General features: G+C 32.0%; 2 protein-coding genes across 2 annotated transcripts; one reads left to right on the plus strand and one right to left on the minus strand.

Moving 5' to 3' along the window:
* Positions 1-12832: 12832 nt before the first annotated feature.
* On the plus strand, positions 12833-15088 carry LOC120083802 (putative pectate lyase 2). Its single transcript, XM_039039681.2, has 4 exons — positions 12833-13519; positions 13625-13728; positions 14529-14667; positions 14765-15088. The coding sequence occupies exons 1-4, from the start codon at positions 12833-12835 to the stop codon at positions 14981-14983; spliced, it is 1149 nt and encodes a 382-aa protein (XP_038895609.2). The 3' UTR covers positions 14984-15088.
* Positions 15089-15243: 155 nt separating this feature from the next.
* Positions 15244-18445, minus strand: LOC150034694 (uncharacterized). Its single transcript, XM_090316574.1, has 3 exons — positions 17508-18445; positions 15677-15721; positions 15244-15519 (listed from the first exon to the last, which is right to left on the minus strand). The coding sequence occupies exons 1-3, from the start codon at positions 18301-18303 to the stop codon at positions 15389-15391; spliced, it is 972 nt and encodes a 323-aa protein (XP_090172700.1). The 5' UTR covers positions 18304-18445; the 3' UTR covers positions 15244-15388.
* Between the last annotated feature and the right edge of the window lie 1436 nt (positions 18446-19881).

The raw sequence follows: 19881 nt of genomic DNA on the forward strand, positions 1-19881 counted from the left end.
TTTGGTAGAAAACTTAGACCTCCTTTGTCCACGATCTTCCAACTGATGTGTTCCACATGAAAAACCCCATTGACTTCTGCCTGATGGAAGTGAATGATTATCTTTATTCTGATGGGATTTACGCAAAATTAATTTCTTCTCTCTCTCGTTCTCTCTATCGTTATGTAGAACTTTTGTAACCCTAATATTTCTTTCTGTTTGTTTCGAGTGATTTCTTGTGTAAACAAATACGATGAAGAACATGCAATCTTGTAGAAGAAAAGAGAAGGAAGAGATCTACACTAAGATATACGTGGTTTGACAAATGATGCCTACATCCACGGGAAGGAGAGGAGATTTTATTCAAGAGCTAAGTCACACCTTTTTCTTTTTACAGATTTCAAGGTTTCTTAAAGCTTTTTATGTTGTTGCTACGAATTTGTAAATGATGAGTATTTATACAATTTTTTCTGATACAGGTAGTTACAATAACAAACTGTAAAAGATAAAGAAATGTGAACAGCTGTTGAACAAATGTTGAATGTTTAAGCTTATACTTCAAATCTCCACCTTACGCTCAACATGCAAGCTCTTCTCCTTCCAGATTTGACATGTCTTTACCCTTTTTCAGGAAGCTGGAAGTCGACCTGACCAAGACAGTTTGCTAGTTTGAGCTTGGACACAGGTTTGGTAAGCATGTCAGCAGCATTCTCGCTGGTATGAACTTTTAGCACTTCGACTTCACCTTTTTCTATTCTGTCTCTTACAAAGTGATATTTAATATCTATGTGCTTGGTCCTTGAATGGTATCGATGGTTTTTTGATAGGTGAATGGCACTTTGGTTATCACAGTAGATCTTTACTACTGTTTGATTAATACCAAAGTCCTTCATCAACCCCTTTAACCACAATGCTTCTTTTATTGATTCTGATAAAGCCATGTACTCTGCTTCTGTGGTTGATAAAGCTGTGATTGACTGCAAATTTGCTTTCCAACACAATAAATTTGGACCATATAAGAATAGATAACCTGTTAATGATCTTCTTTTGTCGTGGTCACCTATAAAATCTGAATCAACATATCCATCTAGCTCTAAATCTGTTTCTTTTGTACTTTGATATGTTAATTTTGACTATTTAGACCAAATTAGGTATCTTAAAATTCATTTTGTTGCTTCCTAGTGCCTTTTTCCATGGTTAGACATGTATCTACTGACAAGACTAGTACTATATGATAGGTTTGGTCTAGTAGATATCATTAGATACATTAGACTCCCTATTGCTTGATTGTATGGAATTAATTGCATTTGAGTCAAACGTTCTATGTTTGTTTCTTTTGGTGAGTTTTCTGAGGAAAGTTTAAAATGACTAGCAATAGGTATAGTGATAGGTTTTGCATTAGACATATTAAATCTCTTAATAACTTTTTCACAGTAGCTTAATTGACTAATGGTTAAAATAGAGGAAGTCCTGTCTCTTTTATTTTCAATCCCAAGGATATTTTTAGACTGGCCCAAATCCTTAATGTCAAACTCTCTCTTTAGGAGATCTTTGACATGAATTAAATCCTCCTTAGATTTCCCTACTAGTAGCATATCATCAACATAGAGTAGTAGATAGACTTTGTCCTTATAGGTAGTTGAATTAATATAAGAACAAATATCATAAGAACTTCTTTGAAATCCAATACTCTCTATGTAATCATTAAATCTTTTGTACCAACATCTAGGAGATTGTTTAAGAGCACATATAGACTTGTTTAGGAGATGGTATAGGTCTTCCTTCCCTCTTTCTTTAAACCCTTTAGGTTGAACCATATAGATAACCTCTTCTAGATTTCCATGAAGGAAAGCTGTTTTAACATCTAGTTGATCTAGTTCAAGTTTGTATTGAGCAACTAGAGATAAAAGAAGTTTAATATAGGTTTGTTTTACTACTGGTGAAAAAATTTCAAAATAGTCTATGCCTTCCCTTTGGGTAAATCCCTTAGGCACTAGCCTTGCCTTGTACCTAGGCTTTTGTTCTTTAGTAGAACCCACCTTTAGTTTATATATCCACTTTGAGGCTATAGGTTTGCATCCTTTAGGAAGAGGGGCTAGGGTCCAAGTATTATTGACAGTGAGTGATTCCATTTCTTCATACATAGCTTGAATCCAAGACCTAGCATTAGGACAGTTTACTGCCTCTTCAAAAGTAGGTGGTTCTTGGTCATTAGAAGCTATTGTGGCATTTAAGACTAGGTTCATGCAATTAGTTTCAGTATACCAAGCTGGAGGAACTATCACTTTTCTTTGTCTATCCCTAGCCAAAGAATACTGACTTAAATCAGGTACAACTTCAGTATTCTCAGTATGTTCATTTGAGTTTTCCTCTTCTTCTTCTTCAGTTTCATTAGGAGGGTTATGACTAGTGGAAGAATCTTTAGGTGTCTCCACCTTAATCCTAGCAGTACTAGGGATTTTAGAAACTTCATAAGTTTTTTCTTTTTGCATAAACATCTCTTTTTCTCTAAAAGCGACATCCCTGCTTATGACAAACCTTTTCTCCATAGGATTCCACATCTTAAAGCCTTTAGTGTCCCTCGATTTTGGTGAATATAGCCAACACATCCAAATACCCTTAGATTTTCTAGGTTAGGTGGATGTTTTGTCCATTTTTCTTCAGGATTTAGAAAATTTAGGGAGGAATGAGGACACCTATTTAAGGTGTACACAGTGTAGCTTGCTGCCTCAACCCAATATTTTTCACTAAGGATTACATCTGAGAGAAGATATCTAACCCTTTCCATGACTGTTCTATTTAGTCTTTCAACAACTCCATTCTGTTGAAGAGTGAATCTAACAGTTCTATGCCTATTTATTTCTGTTTCTTTACAGAACTTGTTAAACTCTTCATTACAAAATTCCAGTCCATTGTCAGTTCTTAGGTATTTAATTTCTTTAGAAGTTTGCTTCTCTATCATGAGTTTCCATTCCTTAAACCTATCAAACACTTGGTCTTTAGTTTTAAGGAAGTAGACCCAACTTTTCCTAGAGAAGTCATCAGTAAAAGAAAGTAAATATTGTTAGAGTTAAACAACATGAAGTGGAAGTATCAAGGATCCATAAGCATTCTAATTCACTAATTTTGGTAAAAACTAAAGCATGCTATTCATAAAAATGGGTTTTCAGAACATACCTTTGAAGAACTCTTCAAGAAAGTCGTCTGTTTAGCTGTTGTCTTCACTTAATATCAACGTGGACCACCTCAAAGCCTTCCCTACTATGCTCTTGGAGCTTTAGGCAGAGTTGTGGGACTCAAAAACAGCTTGTAGATGTGGAGAAATAAGGGAAGCTCACAGCAGCAAGTTTAAGAAGACAGCTTCTTCTTCACCACGATTTTTCTCTCAAAATTCTGTATTCCTCTTTCTTCTCCAACAACTCCAATCTTCTTTATATATCAAGATGAACATGCAAAAAGATGGAGTGTATGGCTTGCAGCTCATGCTTGGAGAATCAAAGTAGAGAAGAACATGGTTTGTGTGTGAGCATAAAGATGATGATAATGAAAAAAACTCTTTTTCCATTTTGTGCAACCCGTGCAAACGAATTTCCAATTCTTTTTTTTTAAAATATGACTTTTAAATCATTTTAATTTAAAAATGGATTTTCTTAAATTAATTTCATAAAATAATTTAAAAAATTAATTAATTTAATATCAAATATTAAATTAATTTTTGCACAATAATCATCTTTATATATTTAAATCATATTTAAATATTTATTCTCTTGTTCCATTTAATTTGAACGTTTCAAATTAATTTCTCAAGCTACCCTAAAGCGTACCCATTTACCAGCTAGTAGGGGGACCTCGCGGACCTATAGATCATGGGCTCCAATGATCCGAGATTAATCGGCTAAACTCATTAGATCGATCTAACCCTCATTCATTAACTAATGTGTGATTCCACTAAAGCCCATAGCTGAACTCCTCTCATTGTAGATATATTATTTCCACTCGATATAACCATGATTAGTAAGGTAACCCTTCACAGGTTACTCGTAATAACGGCTGGGTCGAATCTCTGTTTTACCCCCAAAATTACCTCTTGCTCCTTAAGTTCCACTGATCCCCTAATGAACAATTGATTTATGATCCAATCAACAAATCGAATCCATCTCAAGCCAATGAGAGGGTGAGGCCTCTTATTCAAGACCCAGAATCAGCACTTGAAGGGAACAACCTCTCTACTAATCCTAATCGGTTAGGAGTGAATTCCCTGTTGCACCCTATGTTTCCAGCTATTCATTTGGTCTTATGCCCAAAATGGTAAGCTTATTGAGCAGAGGCAATTGGTCTACTCTCACAGTTTGTAGATCAAAGGATAATCCCGAACAAACAAGAGTTCATAGTTAGCTCAGAATTAAGGCTAAGTTACCTAGGTCATCACTTTGAAATTATCAGTCTTAAATAGTAAACAACATTTTAAAGTAAGAGTGACAGGTTTCATGGTCCAATTTTGCACAAAACTCATTTGCACAAGACAACCCTACTCCTCATGTCTCAACATGCACGAATTAGGATCACTTCGTATGTAGCACTTTACAACACTTTGTAACAACTACAGAGTAGACTGCATCTAATAGTGTTACCAGAATAAGGTACCCAACCTTATTCATATACTATAGATCATTTTAACTATTTACTCGAACCTGATCCACTTGTATGTCTCCACATAAAGTTCAAGTACTCATATAATAGTCAAGGGACTTAGGTTTATTAGATTTCTAAAAAAACAATATATTCTATAACTTCATTGAATTCTCAGAATAAGTTTTAATGTTTACAAACCACGAGTTTTAGGACATAAAACCCAAAAAATTCTTTGAGCCACTTAGGCTAGGTGTAAGAGCTGGATCCCATAGGTCAGAGTGAATATAATCTAGGATAGCTTTTGTGGTATGTTATGCTTTAGTGAAACTTTGCCTTGTGGCTTTTCCTAAAACACGGTATTCACAAAAGGTTAGATTTTTTTAGAGACCTTTAGGTAGAATCCCTTGTTTAGATAGAACTTCTAGGCCTTTAGCACTAATGTGAGACAATCTCTTATGCCAAACATCAACCTCTGTGATCTCATTTATGGTGGCAACATATGCCCCTGACATCATTTCAACTCCTTTGACCACAAATAAGTCATTTATCTTTTCCCCAACTAATATCACCTTAGAATCTTTTAACACCTCAAGGGTTCCTCCTTTATCCCTATACTCACACCCAATTTCATCAATCATACGTGAGGAGATTAGATTTCTCTTAAGAAGTGGAACATATCTTACATTCCTAAGAAGTTTAATAGTTCCATCCTTAAGTTTCATAGAAACAGAGCCAATATCATCTATTCTACAGCCTTGGTTGTTTCCCATATAAACCATTTCTTCTTCAATTTCTTTAAAGGTGTTGAACCATGATCTCATTGAGGTCATGTGTCCAGAATCTAGGACCCAATCATGTTTTTTTAGAGGATTTACATGGTTGGATTTGTCTAAAGTTGAGGCTAAAGCATCTGAGTAGATAAAGGAATCTTTTACAACAGATGCGTCAGGCTGTTTGCCTTTGGAGTCCTTTTCTTTCTCTTGGTTCTTCCTCTTTAGGATAAAACAGTCTTTGATTAAATGTCCTTTCTTTTTGCAATACTTACATTTTATTTTCTGTTTAGACTTATTATCATTTGAATTATGTGGTTTTCTGTCATTTGAATGATTTTGTTTAAATTTTCCTTTAGCAAATAACCCTTCACCACTAGGATGATCCTTTTTATCAATTTGTAACTCTAGCTCTCTAGTTCTTAGGACTGATATTATAGTATCAATTCTTATACTATCCCTTCCATATTTTAGAGCATTTTTAATTTCCTTATAGGGTTCAAGCAAAGAGTTTAGAAGCACATAGGTCTCATTCTCATCACCAACTTTTTCTCCTAAGGTTTTGAATTCAACAACAATTTCTTGAACTCATCTAAATTATCAGTTAAAGATTTTGGTGAATCCATTTTAAATGTAAAGAATTTCTTCCTAAGGTACATTTTACTAGGAAGATCTTCGGTAGTATATAATTCTTCCAGTTTAGTCTATATCATATAGACAGTTTCTTGATCTAAAACTTGTCTTAGAACACTATCACTAAGGTTTAGGACCAACGTACCATAAGTTGCTAGCTCCCAGTCTTCTTTTTCTTGAGTTGTCATTGTGGCAGGGAGAGTTAATGGGTCAAGGAGGGCTCTGTGAGCTTTTTGTTGGCCGAGAATTGCCTTGATTTTGGCCTTCCACAAACCAAAATCTCCTTTGCCATCGGACTTCTCTTCTTCGAATCTTGCTACTGACATCTTGGAGTGAAAAACGTGAATTTTGAATCTTCAAGAACTGCAATCTTGTAAGTCTTTTTCTCTGATACCACTTTTTTGGGCCTGCTTTCTTGTGATTATGAACTGTAAAGCCCAAATGATGAATTGTAGGCCCTGGTTGCTGATCCAAAATCGTGAACCCAAGTTATTTTGCCCCAATTAAATTGGTTTGGTAGAAAACTTGGACCTCCTTTGTCCACGATCTTCCAGATGATGTGCTCCACGTGGAAAACCCTACGGACTTTTGCCAAATGGAAGTGAATGACTATCTTTATTCTGATGGGATTTCAGCAAAATTAGTCTCTTTCTCTCTCTCATTCCCTCTATCGTTTTGCATAACTTTTGTAACCTTAATCTTTCTTTCTGTTTGTTTCGAGCGATTGCTTGTGTAAACGAAGACGATGAAGAACATGCAATCTTGTAGAAGAAAAGAGAAGGAAAAGATCTACATGATGATATACGTGGTTCGGCAAATGATGCCTACATCCATGGGAAAGAGAGGAGATTTTATTCAAGAGCTAAGTCACACCTTTTTCTTTTTACAGATTTCAAGGTTTCTTGAAGCTTTGTATGTTGTTGCTACGAATTTGTAAATGATGAGTATTTATACAATTTTTTCTGATACAAGTAGTTACAATAACAAACTGTAAAAGATAAAGAAATGTGAACAGCTGTTGAATAAATGTTGAATGTTTGAGCTTATTTACTTCAGTTTTATGCAGGAATAGCTCGGAGTCGGTGGAGTTCGTGGCCCACTTATTGATTAAGCTATATGAGAGTGTATGTGCAGCAAGTACAAGGTCGTTTTTCCCAAATGATATCCTCCCTCTTTGACTATCTTTTGAATCTCAAAATGACCTTAAAAGCCTGAGATTTATGGAGCAATTTTATTATCGTGACTCTTTGGTTTCTTTGGCTTGAAAGAAATAGTAGGACTTTTCAGGGCATTGACAAAACGATCAATCATCTGTGGGATGACATCCTTCTTTTGGCGAGCCAGTGGAGTACTAAATCGATATTATTTTGTAACTACGATGCCTCTACCATAGTCCTAAAGTAGAAAGCTTTCTTTAGTCTTGTACCGATCTTTTTTGGATCGAGCTATCCTCTAGCTCTTTTTTTGTACTTACAAACATTTTTTCTTGTAGTGAATGCTTTGTTATTGGCTTCGGGATGTGATGAGGATACTATGGAGTTGTAACTTAGTTGAGATATTCCGGTGCACATAGTGATTATACTAACCTTTAGTATCTTGTTAAAAAAAAAAAAAAGGTCTTCTACACTTTCAAACAAACATAAATCTATTTAATTCATATTGAAAATTGTGATATATAGCTATGAAAATGTCGGTTGCCACACATATGACTTGCATTTGAGACATTAGAAGAGGTGCTGATTGGGGGGACAAAACGTGCTGTTAATATAAACAAATTCCGACCATTATGTTTTTTCTATAAATATAAAACAATTAAGTAAACGAGTATTATCCGAAACAAAGGGTGAACAAACATTTGTTTAATTAAGTCAATGGCATAGCAGCATATAATATTTTATACTATACGTCATAAGGTTGAATTCAAGTACGGAAAGTACCTAAATACATTTTTCAAAACTCAAACTTATTTGTTGTTAATAATTTTGATAAGTATTTTTTGAGTTCATTTCATGTTCTTTTTGGTCAATAGATTCTGAATATAATTTTTATTTATGTTTCTTATTTAAAAATATTACAATTTTGTTCATAAATTTTGAGTTATATTGACGTACAATCTTATCATATTCTACCTTTTTTCTATCAGAAGTCTCTTTGATTGTGTACCTTGTTCGAACTGATGTACAAGAGAACTCACACCACTGTGTGGTCCCTCTAGTTGTGTACCTGCACTTTTTATCTCGAACTTGCTAATTGGATAAATTTTTGCATGCTTCAACAAAGTTAATAATTATAAAAAAAATAAAAAAAAATTAAACTAGCAATATTGATTTTTTTTTTTAAAAAAAAACATTAAAAATGACGGCAAGGTTATCAAATAATTTGGTAAAATTATAGGCGGATTTATCTTGTGGTTATCGCCCATTTCTTTTTCTGAATTTGAAAATTTAAAATCTAAGGAGTATGTCCAATTTTTGGGATAGGTTGTGCCCTACCATCCTATCTAAGACCCAAATATTTATTAAAATAATAATAATAAACATATAGCTAAAAAAATCATTTGTTTTGTTCGAAAACGATAATCTAAATAATTTTTTCCAAAAAAAATAATAATAATCTAAATAGTAAAAGATATAACCAAATAAGATAAATTGACTTTCAAATAAAAAATTCAAATTGGAAAAAAAAAAAAAAAAAGAAAGATAATTGCAATTGGTAGCATTTTTAGGAATAATAACTAAGTGTATAACATCATCTAAAAAAATTGCAGATATAGTCAAGTTTATCAGTGATAAACTTCTATCGTTGATAGACTCCAATCTATCAGTGATAGACCTCTATAGTTGATAGACTGATCTATCAGCGATTGATTTGATATGGTCTATCACTAATAGGTTATTTAAATTTGGCCATATTTATAATTTTTTTTTTACATTATGAAACAAATAGAAATTACGTAACTTTAAAATTTCAAACTGCCTGAAATATATGAAAAGATCTCGTTTTGAATATTTAAATATGATCATATGAAATAAAGGTAATTTAACCATATCAAATATAACTATTTCTTATTTGTCAAGTCACATGAGATATAGTTATTTGATCATATGAAGGTTGCGTTCGGGATTGCTGATTGCTGTAGTTTTTAAAATAATTATTGACAGATGTACTTTTAGAAAAATTAGCTATAAACCGAAGTAAAACAGTGTTCGATAAATTTTAATTTTAAATTAGAAAAAACTAGTTGCAGTGTTTGATAAATTAATATTAAATTAATATAATTTAGTTGTACGAACCAAAATAACTTATTATTTCCATTAGTATATATAATCTAAAATTTATTATAATCATTTCATTTAAAATTTTATATGATTTTTAGTTTTAATAATTTTATTTAATCTAGATTTTTTTTAAAAAAATAATTCTTATAAAAAGTTGAATAAATTAATTTTTGACAATATGACAAATTATATCAATATAAAACAATATTATTATAATATATTAAATTTTAAATAATTAAGAAAGTAATAGATTTTTATGAAAGCTAAATCTAAATGTTGTTATTTATAAATTTTTTATATGTTAGTTAAAATTTAAAAATGATATTGGCAAATTAATAATTAAGTTGTTTTACCAAACTGTATAGACAATTAAGATTTTCTCTTAATTACTTCTTATTATTATAAACACAATCCCAAATGCAGTCGAAATATAGTTATCTAACCATATCAAATATAATTATATCGTAGTTTAAAGTCATGTGAGATATAGTTTTCTTAACTATATGAAATATAGTTATATATCTGATCATATAAAATATAGTAACATTGTATTTGTAAAGTGTATTTACAAAGTCCATTGCACGGCTATTGAGGGCAAATAAGAGAGCAACAAAAATTCGGATCACATGTACGGGAAGGTGTTTGCCATTTTGATGATGAAATCTGGATTTATTTTGGATATTTGTAATATATAGTAAAATAAAGAAAAAAATCTAAAATTATATCACCTCTTTAAAATATTTGCAAATATAAAAACATTGACTAGTCAACTTTTTAATTTTTTCGAATTTTCAATTTCGTTCATCCTTGTCTTGTTGCACACTTTCTTCTTTCTTTTTTTTAATTTTTTTAATTTTCTTTATTTTCTTCGGTTTTTGTTTCTTCGGTTTTTGCTTATTCTCTTTTTATTTATTTATTTATTTTCTTTCCTTTCTTTCCTTTTATTTTTTTATTTTCTTTTCTTCCTCCAGTTTTTGCTTCTTCCATTTTTTCTTTTTTTTATTTTCTTTCTTTTATTTGATTTTTGCTTCTTCTCTTCTTTTTTTTATATATATTTTTATTTTTTTCTCTGATTTTTGTTTCTTTCCTTTCTTTCTTTTATTTTTCTTTTTAATTTTCTTTCCTTTCCCTAGCTTTTGTTTCTTCTCTTTCTTTCTTTTTTTTTTTTTAAAAAAATCTTTCCTTTATCCAATTTTTTATTTTTTCGTAAGAATTATAAGGTTGGGTTTCATACCCAAAACTTGAAATTATCCAATTCATATGTGACTTAACTGCAACAAGTCAATCATCAAATTTGATTATTATAATGAAACATTAAATATGAATAACAAATGAAAATGGACCGAAAAGAAACTACTCTTTTTAGTCCACAAATTTGCATCATTTTTAGAAACATTTCTGAAAAGTTTGAAATAAGAAACGAGAATAGTTATTAAATAAGTTTATTTCTCAAAAAATGAGAAATGTAAATGATATCAAACAGGCCAATAGTTTTTTTTTTCGTTTTTTAAGACTTTGCTATCAAAAACGAACTTTAAAAAATGATGTAGATGGCCTAAAATGAAGGAAAAAATTGAAATATTTGTGTATTTGTGTACTGTAATATTTGTCTATTGATAATAACAACTATGAGTGATATTAGTGATAGAACTTAGATAGATATCAGTCATATTCATGTATAAGTGATATCAAATTTAGGTAGATATCAGTTGTAGAAGTCTATTAGTGATAAAAGTCTATTATTGATAATCATGATAAAACTTTCTCAATAATAGCCACTGATAAGTTTGAGTGTTAGTCTTTCAAAATTAAATGTCACTAATGAAAGTCTATCAATGATAACCATTAATATTTTCTATCATTGACAGTTTAATTTTTGATGATTTTTCAACAATTAATATCCACTTATAGAAGTCTATCATTAATAACCAACTTAGTGAATTTAATTAATAAAGTTGAATCTCGAACAAAAATGTAAATAGAATTCCTAGAAGTTATCACTAATAGCATGTTATCAGTGATAGACGCTATCAACAAGAACATGTTATTTAATGGTAAAAAGGAATGACAGAAGTTATCTCTGATAGCATGTTATCAATGATAGAAGCTATTATCGATAACTACAATATAAATGATATCGGTGATAGAACTTAGGTGATATCCATATATCAATGATATTAATAATATAAAAGTCAATTCCATTTGATGAAAGTCTATCATTGATAGCTCAGGGACAACCAGTTATTGAAGCTATCAATGATAGCCATAGCTATCGGTGATATGACATAGCCATATATCAAAATGAATTAAACCAATGATATTGGTGACATGAATTGGGTAAATATTAGAGATAGTCATTTATAGACCTCTTATTGATAAACTTCTATCACTTATAGCTTTAAATATTATCTTTGAAAGATGGTAGTTTCCTGTCAAAAGTTGATAACTATTTATAAAAGTCTATGATTGATATCCACTGATAGCCTTAGGTGTTAATGTTTCAAGTTTGATTACAACCGATCAAAAAATATCAATAATAGCCATTGAAAACTGATAGCAAATTGATTGATGATATTTCAAGTGTTACTATTTTAAGGTTGTATTAATATTTCTCAAATTGAAATTTATCATTGATAGCAACTATCAATGATAACAATTGATAGTAGCTATCACTGATAGCTACTATAAGTTGGTTGTTATCAATAATAGTTTTCAATTTGAGAAAACTGAAAGAAGAAGTGCGAAATGTTGGGTTGCGTGTGGGTTTTTTAGTCATTTACCTATATAGCTATTACTGATACGTGCTATCAGTGATATATTACGCTAATTTTGTACCATATCTTTAATATGTTTATCCTTGTTCTATATTTTGTTTTATTATTTTGGGTTTGATTGTTATTTGAGCAACCAGTTCATTTATTTTTCCAACCCACATTCTAAAATTTGTCGCATACCACAATTTCACAAATTTTATCAAAAACTAAAAACCCAAAAATCAAGTTGTGTCTTGTTTCAAAATCCTATAGTTCATTAACGATAGAGTGCCACGTGCACTACAAATGAATTTCTAATTAATAAAATTGACCTAATAAAATTATACCTTGTAAATGATCAATAGTCCACTCTTGCATCCCTCAAACGAACTAAAAAATAAAGAAGAAAAATGAATACACGACTTCCTTTTTAGACACAGTTATTATAAAATATAGCAAATTTCCCTTCCACATATACACAAAAATTCTCTACACTCTCCTTGGCATGTATCTTGCCCAATTATGTTTATCATTATTATTATTATATGATGTCTAACTTTTTGTTACAAGTAAACCAACTAAAGCCGTGCAACCACGTTTAAAAATATACAAAAAATAAAATATAAAAGAAAAACTCAAAAGAGTGACTAAATTGCCTCGTTAGATCGTGAGCTCCACCTTTCTCTATTAAGTCTCAAATCCACACACACACATATATATATAACTCCCTCAATTCAACTCATTTAATTCACAACCCTTTTCAATTCACACACTTCTAGTTCTAGTCATGGTCTCAAACTCCTCCCACCTTCTACTAATCCTTCTCTTCGTTCTCTCATTCATCAATCCCTCCCTTCAGGATTACTACACTCCCCACAAGAAAAACATGAATATAATCGACTCGTGCTGGCGTCGAACTGCCAATAATTGGGCCAAAAACCGCCAAGCCTTAGCTGACTGCGCCGTTGGCTACGGCAAGGATGCAATCGGAGGCAAATTTGGAACCATTTACGTCGTCACCGACCCTTCTGACAACCCTTCAAACCCAAAATACGGAACGTTACGATATGGTGTGATCCAAGACAAGCCATTGTGGATTGTGTTTGGTAAGGACATGGTTATTGTGTTGAAGAATGAGCTGATGGTAAATAGTTTCAAGACCATTGATGGACGTGGGGCTAAAGTGGAAATTGCTTATGGGCCTTGTATTACGGTTCAAGGGGTTAGCCATGTTATTATACATGGAATTAGTATTCATCATTGTAAGCCTGGCAAAGCTGGGCTTGTTAGAGATACTGTGTCGCATGTTGGGAAACGTAAAGGGGCTGATGGTGATGCTATTGCTGTGTTTGGTTCTTCACATGTTTGGATTGATCATTGTTTTTTAGCTCGATGTACTGATGGTCTTGTTGATGTTATTCATGCTTCCACTTCTGTCACTATCTCAAATAACTACTTCTCCCAACATGATAAGGTATGTCTTTTTTTTTGTTTTTTTGGAGATTTTTTCCCCCTTGTGTGAAATGTTATTGATATTGATTAGTGAATTGAAGTTTATTTATTATTTTTTGTTTGATAGGTGATGTTGCTTGGACATAATGATGGGTACACTGATGATAAAATTATGAGGGTCACCATTGTTTTCAACCGCTTTGGTGCTGGCCTTATTGAGAGGATGCCAAGGTAGCCAAGAGTATAGTCACAAATTTCCTTTGCACAACAAAGTTTAAATTCTAATTATATACACATACGTATATTACAATCTTAATAAAGGAATTCTAAAATTAAGGTTTGTTAGTTTGTTTCATAACGGTTTCATTCTTATTTTTCTAAAAAAGAATTAATGCTGGTTTTTCTCAATTTCTTTGTTGTGGTTTTTACCTTTCTTAACCAAGCATTTAAACTTATAATCAAATTTATCGAAAGTAAAAAGTAAATTTCTTTTAATTTTGAAAACTTAGTTTGATTTTTAAAGATATTTCTAGAAGGTAGATAACCAAAAAAAAAAATTTATAGATAAAAGCAATCCTTTTCGAAAGAAAACAAATGCTCAAACTTATCAAACTTGCCTATTCGATTTCATTTGCAGTTTTTAGTTTTTGAAAATCATGTTTTATTCCGTAATTTTTTTAATCTAGATTTCCATATTTCTTAAATAATATTTGAATTTTAAGCTAAAGTCCAAATGTAAAAAAAGTTTTTATTTTAATTTTCAAAACTTGCTTCAAATTTTAAGAATATTTATAAAGAGTAGATAACATAATAAAGAAATTCATTGGTGGAAGTAGTATTTCTAAGCTTAATTTAAAAATATAAAAAACTGAAAATCAAATTGACTATTAAACATGATCTTCCTTTACTTCTTTTTTTGTTGAGTTCAAAGGATACCTAAATTTTTAAACATAATTTCTTTAAATTCAAGATTAGATTTGGGAGATGAATGTTTCTAATGTGTTATATCATTCGAATTAATAATGTTTTAGGGTTAGGTTTGGTTACGCTCATGTAGCCAACAATAGATACGACGAGTGGAAAATGTACGCGATTGGTGGAAGTGCAAACCCCACAATCTTCAGTGAAGGAAACTACTTTGTAGCTCCCCAAAATTCTAATGCCAAGCAGGTACTAAACACAAATAGAAGCGCCATAAATAATCAAAACAAGGATTAAAATTCTTTAACTTGAATGTGAAATTAATTATTAATAATAAATTAAACAGGTTACAAAGAGGGAAGTTAATAATGGGTGGAAGAACTGGAAATGGAGGTCCTCCAGAGATGTGTTCTTAAATGGTGCTTATTTTGTGCCATCAGGATGGGGAAGCTGCAGTCCAATTTACACAAAAGCTCAGTCTTTTCCAGTGGCTCCTGGCTCTATGGTTCCTGCTTTGACTGCAAATGCTGGCCCACTTCGTTGTTTTGTCGGCAAACCCTGTTAATTAAAAATCTGTTTGGATTGACATTTTAAGTGTCTAAATTTTTTTTAATCGTTTAAGATGGTCAATCCAAACAAACCCTAAATTTCAAACGTACTTTCGGTACTCTGTTTGTTTTCAGGGTTTTCTTTTCTTTCTGTTTTTAATATATTAAAGTGCTATACCCTAGCTTCCTTTTGAAGCATGTGAGTATTTAATTTGGGCACTCCACAAGGAAGAAGCTTTTTGATTGATGAGAAATATAATATAATATAATATTTGATATAAAACTATACGAGTTGTGTATAATTGATTTCTACAAAATTGTATAATCTTTAGTTTTGAGTAAATGTTTAATAAACAACAATTATATATATTTATGCATGTGGGGAAAAAAAATTACAACAGTGAGAGACGAAATATATGATATCAAAAAAGCCTATTGTCATTGCTTTGAACCCCGCAGGTTACCGGAGCCTTGGCTCTTACTCTTCTTACAAACCATATTACAGCCGCTGCAACTACGAACACCCCGGCCGCCGACACTGCTGCTGCCGTCCCTGCAATTTTATTATGCAATTAATGATCAGATTTCTATTAATTATGTATCAATTTTAATGCGAAGTACTAGAACTAAGTTTTTATGCATGGATTAATTCAATGAAAATTAAAATCTAATACGGGTTGAAGGTTGATATTGATTTAAAATTAGCTCACCTGAAATTACTGCAAACTTCTTCTTTTGTTGAGATGCGTCATGATCTGCATGCAGAAATGGTAATTACTTAATTTGTTCACTTATGTATTAATGTGAAGAAATAATACATTAACATTAAAATTTCAAATTTCGAATGTAAATGAATGAGAAATAGTGCAAGTTTAGATAAATGACTAAACCTAGACTTAGTTTAACGGCTGTTAAATACAAACCTCGACTAAGAGGATCAAAAGTTTAAATTCTAAGCCCTACATATTGTGTTGTACTAAAAAAGAGTTTCATGCTAGCACGAGCATCGTTTAATTGGCATAAAATTTATATTGTCGATGATGCTCCATTCCTCCAACTCACATATTGTAAAAAAAATTGTAATTCAATCTTTGAGGTTGGCATTTGGATTGTTAGATTCAATCAAGAAAAATCTATGGAACATAAAAAAATCAAGAAAATGTCCCTAATGTAAATATATATAATATTTATTTATTAATTTAAATATCTATTTAAATTTTTTATTTTCTAATTTTTTTAGAAATATTCATCATCATTATTAACATTTCATCGATATTTATGTCGAGATATGAATAAACTTGACACCTCCATATTTTTGTGGGCACCTTAGTCATAACAAACCCTCAAAGTAAAAAAGGAAAAGAAAAAGGAAAAGGAAAAGGAAAAAAGAGAAAGAAAGGAAAGTTAAACAATCATATTCCAACTTAAAAGAATATATTAAGATGTGAATGTTTTTAGACGTGAAGTGCTTAGTCAAAGAGTTTATTTAGACCTTTAATAACTATCTCATGTTCTGTTAAAAATTAGGATTCCAATATAGTTAAAAAAACACGTTACTTTATAAATTATTTCAAGATGAAATTTTACCCCCTGCCCTTGGAAAAGTAAATTATTTTCCTTTTCTTTTCGTTAAAAAAAATTAGGATACATCCCACAAATCATATAATCGATTACATCCAAATTCTTTAATGGTAAGGAATTAAAATCCTTAAAACACATTAGTATAAAAATAAGATAGCACATAGAAATATTTTTCTAGAGTGAAAAATTTGTTCAAGAGAAAGCATTCCTTTTCAGAGTTCAACAAATGTCTAGTATACTTTTTCGTGAAGATGATATACTATATATATATAGAGAAAAAGAACGAACAATTTATTTTTTAACATAACTGTGTAGTGAAGAACCTCCGACCTCTAAGAAAGAATATCATTTCATTTACCATTGAACTACTGTGGGATGATTTTTTAAGGAAAAACTGATCTTTTATCATGATAAGAATTTTCTGATAGCGATCAAAGGAAGGACATAAAAAATATAGAAGTTAAAGGGAGAACCTCAAAAGAAAAAAAAATCAAGTGTTATTTAGTAAAATTATAGGGATGAGAGATCAAATCTTCAACATCTAAGTGAGAAGGCGACATGCCAATTACCGTTAAAGTTAAGTTCACTTTGATAGGAAAAAGAAAGAAAAAAATGCCCAAGTATTAAAATCTTCGAACTGCTCGTTAAAAAACTTCAAAGTACCAACTTGACCATAACTAAGTTGTATATAATTGGTTATATGTTTAGTGACTTCCAAATTGTTCAACTTTTTCTTAATATATATATATATCCATCTTTATAATTCAGATCATTTGGAAGTACAAATCTCTTCAAAATATAGTTTTTTATATGAATTCAACATTCTTGGAAAAATCTCAATTTAGATTGAACACTTATTTGAGCTAAGATGCTCTGGTGTCAAATTAGATAAACATAAGTACTATATTTATAAATTAATCTTAAAAAAAACCATTTCAATGGGAAAAAAAATCCACTAACCTCCACAAAAAGTAGTAACATTCCGTTCCCCACAGAGGCACAAGAAACCCTGGTCCTGCGTATCAAATCCACAAGTTCCCCCTCCTTTCACCATATCCTGACAATGCAAACACCTCGTCGACACCGGAATATCAAAATCAACCCTTATCCCATATTCCGGGACCTGATCATACGGCTGATCCGGGGCCCCAATGCTCTTCCAATACACACTCGTATAGCTCGAGCAATACCTAAGCATCAGCCTCAACGATTCCGTCGCCTTCGGATAATACGAGCAACAAGACGCTGCCCCCAAACCCCCGCCGCACTCCGGCAAGTGCCTGCACAGATAGCTCGCACTATCGCACGACGAATCGCACCGCTCCGGAAACCGCTCACAGAACATTGGCTTAGGAGCCACAATTACATTGTCCTCGCTGCAATTGAAGAACAGGTAGTCGTTTTGCATCGAAAGCGAGAGATGGGTGCTTGTGTCGAGGCTGAAGGGCCTTGTTGGCCGGAAATTATCGCCGTCGTTGCAGTTCCACATGTAAGGGTCCGTGATTTTGATGTGCCGTTCTGTGTAACTTATGGTTTGAATTGGGTATCTCCCTGAAGGGGTTCTTAATTCGAGCTTGCCGGAATCCGTGCAATCCAGAATGTGGCGGTAGTATGGGCTGCCGCAGCCATCGTCGATGCCAAATGGGTAATTGATTTGAATTTGGCCACAGGAAGTTCGGCATTTGGTGGATTGAGATGGGGTTGAGAAGAGAAACAGAGTGAGGATTAAAACAGAGGAGTAGTGGGGGAGTGGCATTGTTTTGGGAGATGGGTTTGCCGTGAAGGAGGAAATGGAAATTGAAACATAAGGGAAATTGTTGAATGAGTAAAGTAAAATTTGTTTCTTTTGCTTTATTTTCTTTTGGTTGTGTGTTATTAGACCTTTGCCGGGGTTTCAAGTGATTCTTCTTGGCAATGTGGGGCTGAGATTTGGGGGGTTTGCTACGTTGTTAAAGACAGTCCAGTACTTTTTGACCACCCTATACTTTTGTTCTACATGGCTTTGGGAATTGGGATAGCCATCTTTATAACATCAACTTTCTTTTAACGTTGGAAGTCTGTTGTTTGTTTTGTCTAAAATTCTTGCCTTCAAACTTGGGCAAGTGACCCATGAAAATTGCCACCCCAACCTTCTTTATTTTGTTTTGTTAACTATAGATCAAAAGTCAAGAGGTCTCTATTGATTAGTACATATATGCTAAGACCTGTGACAATGTGCTCCCAGCAAGCTTCCTCTGTTTATGCTCTGTTCTGATGTGTTTTTCTTAATACAATAACAAATAATTAACTCTAGAAAACACAACTACAGTCTAGACTTACAAAGGTGTTCCCCGAATTCTCTCCCTTTTCCTAAAGTTTGGTAGTTGATATTGACATTTGAGTATTTTATTGCATTATTGTGTATTTTACGATAGTGAATAGAGGGTTAAATACATGGTATAAAGGAAAAATCTAAATATGGGATCTAATTTATCCTGTTTACACCGTTTTAAAATTACGAATATCACTTTTATCATTTTCAAAATCACTCTTAAATATAAATTTGATCATTGAAAACGAAGTCATTATGGATTGACCTAACTATAAATGTGGAATATGACCTTTATAAATATCTAAAAGATCATAAATTTAATCCATAATGGTCACTTACCTATGATTAAACAACCCCTATTCTTTTCTTTGCTTTGTCGCTTGTTTGTTTTTCCTTCTTCTGATTTTGTTTTTCCTAGTTTACTCAGTTTAAAATATATTGTAGTTGCGGCAATATTTTTGGCAAAATATAAAAGAGTAGCAATCCAACCAAAAAGTAATAAAGAAGTAATGAAGTTCTATGCCAATTTTGAATATTTTCAAATTTTGTGTACTAATTTAGTTGTGTGAGTGATATAAAACTTTTAGAGAGTATTTTTTTAAAAATCAAGGTGGGGAGATTTTTTTGTGATTGTAACAATTTTTCACATATGAAATTATGAACAGATAACTTAAAATTTTGTTGTAAAATGAAATTTGATGAACTTCTTCAAAACAAACTTTGTAAGATTTTAATTCGACAGTATTAAGGAGAAAAGTAATAGAGCAATTACTAGTAAATTAGAAAAGGAGAAAAGCGTCACCACGTCAACAGATGTGAAAATTCCTAAGATCTATGGGAGGTGATACAGACACTGTTTGGTGTTCAATCCAGAGCTCAAGAAGACATCCTTTGACAAACATTTCAACAAACACGAAAAGGTAATGATAAAAACTAATGCTGATAATCTTGGTCAGGCTAGAAGTCCGGTTCCATCAAGATCACTAGTGTCACAAGTTCTCTTGGGGTTAGATGAAAAATATA

The sequence above is a fragment of the Benincasa hispida genome, chromosome 8 (assembly GCF_027475165.1).
Source record: "Benincasa hispida cultivar pf3 chromosome 8, pf3_genome.v1.1, whole genome shotgun sequence".
Classification (NCBI taxonomy): domain Eukaryota; kingdom Viridiplantae; phylum Streptophyta; class Magnoliopsida; order Cucurbitales; family Cucurbitaceae; genus Benincasa; species Benincasa hispida.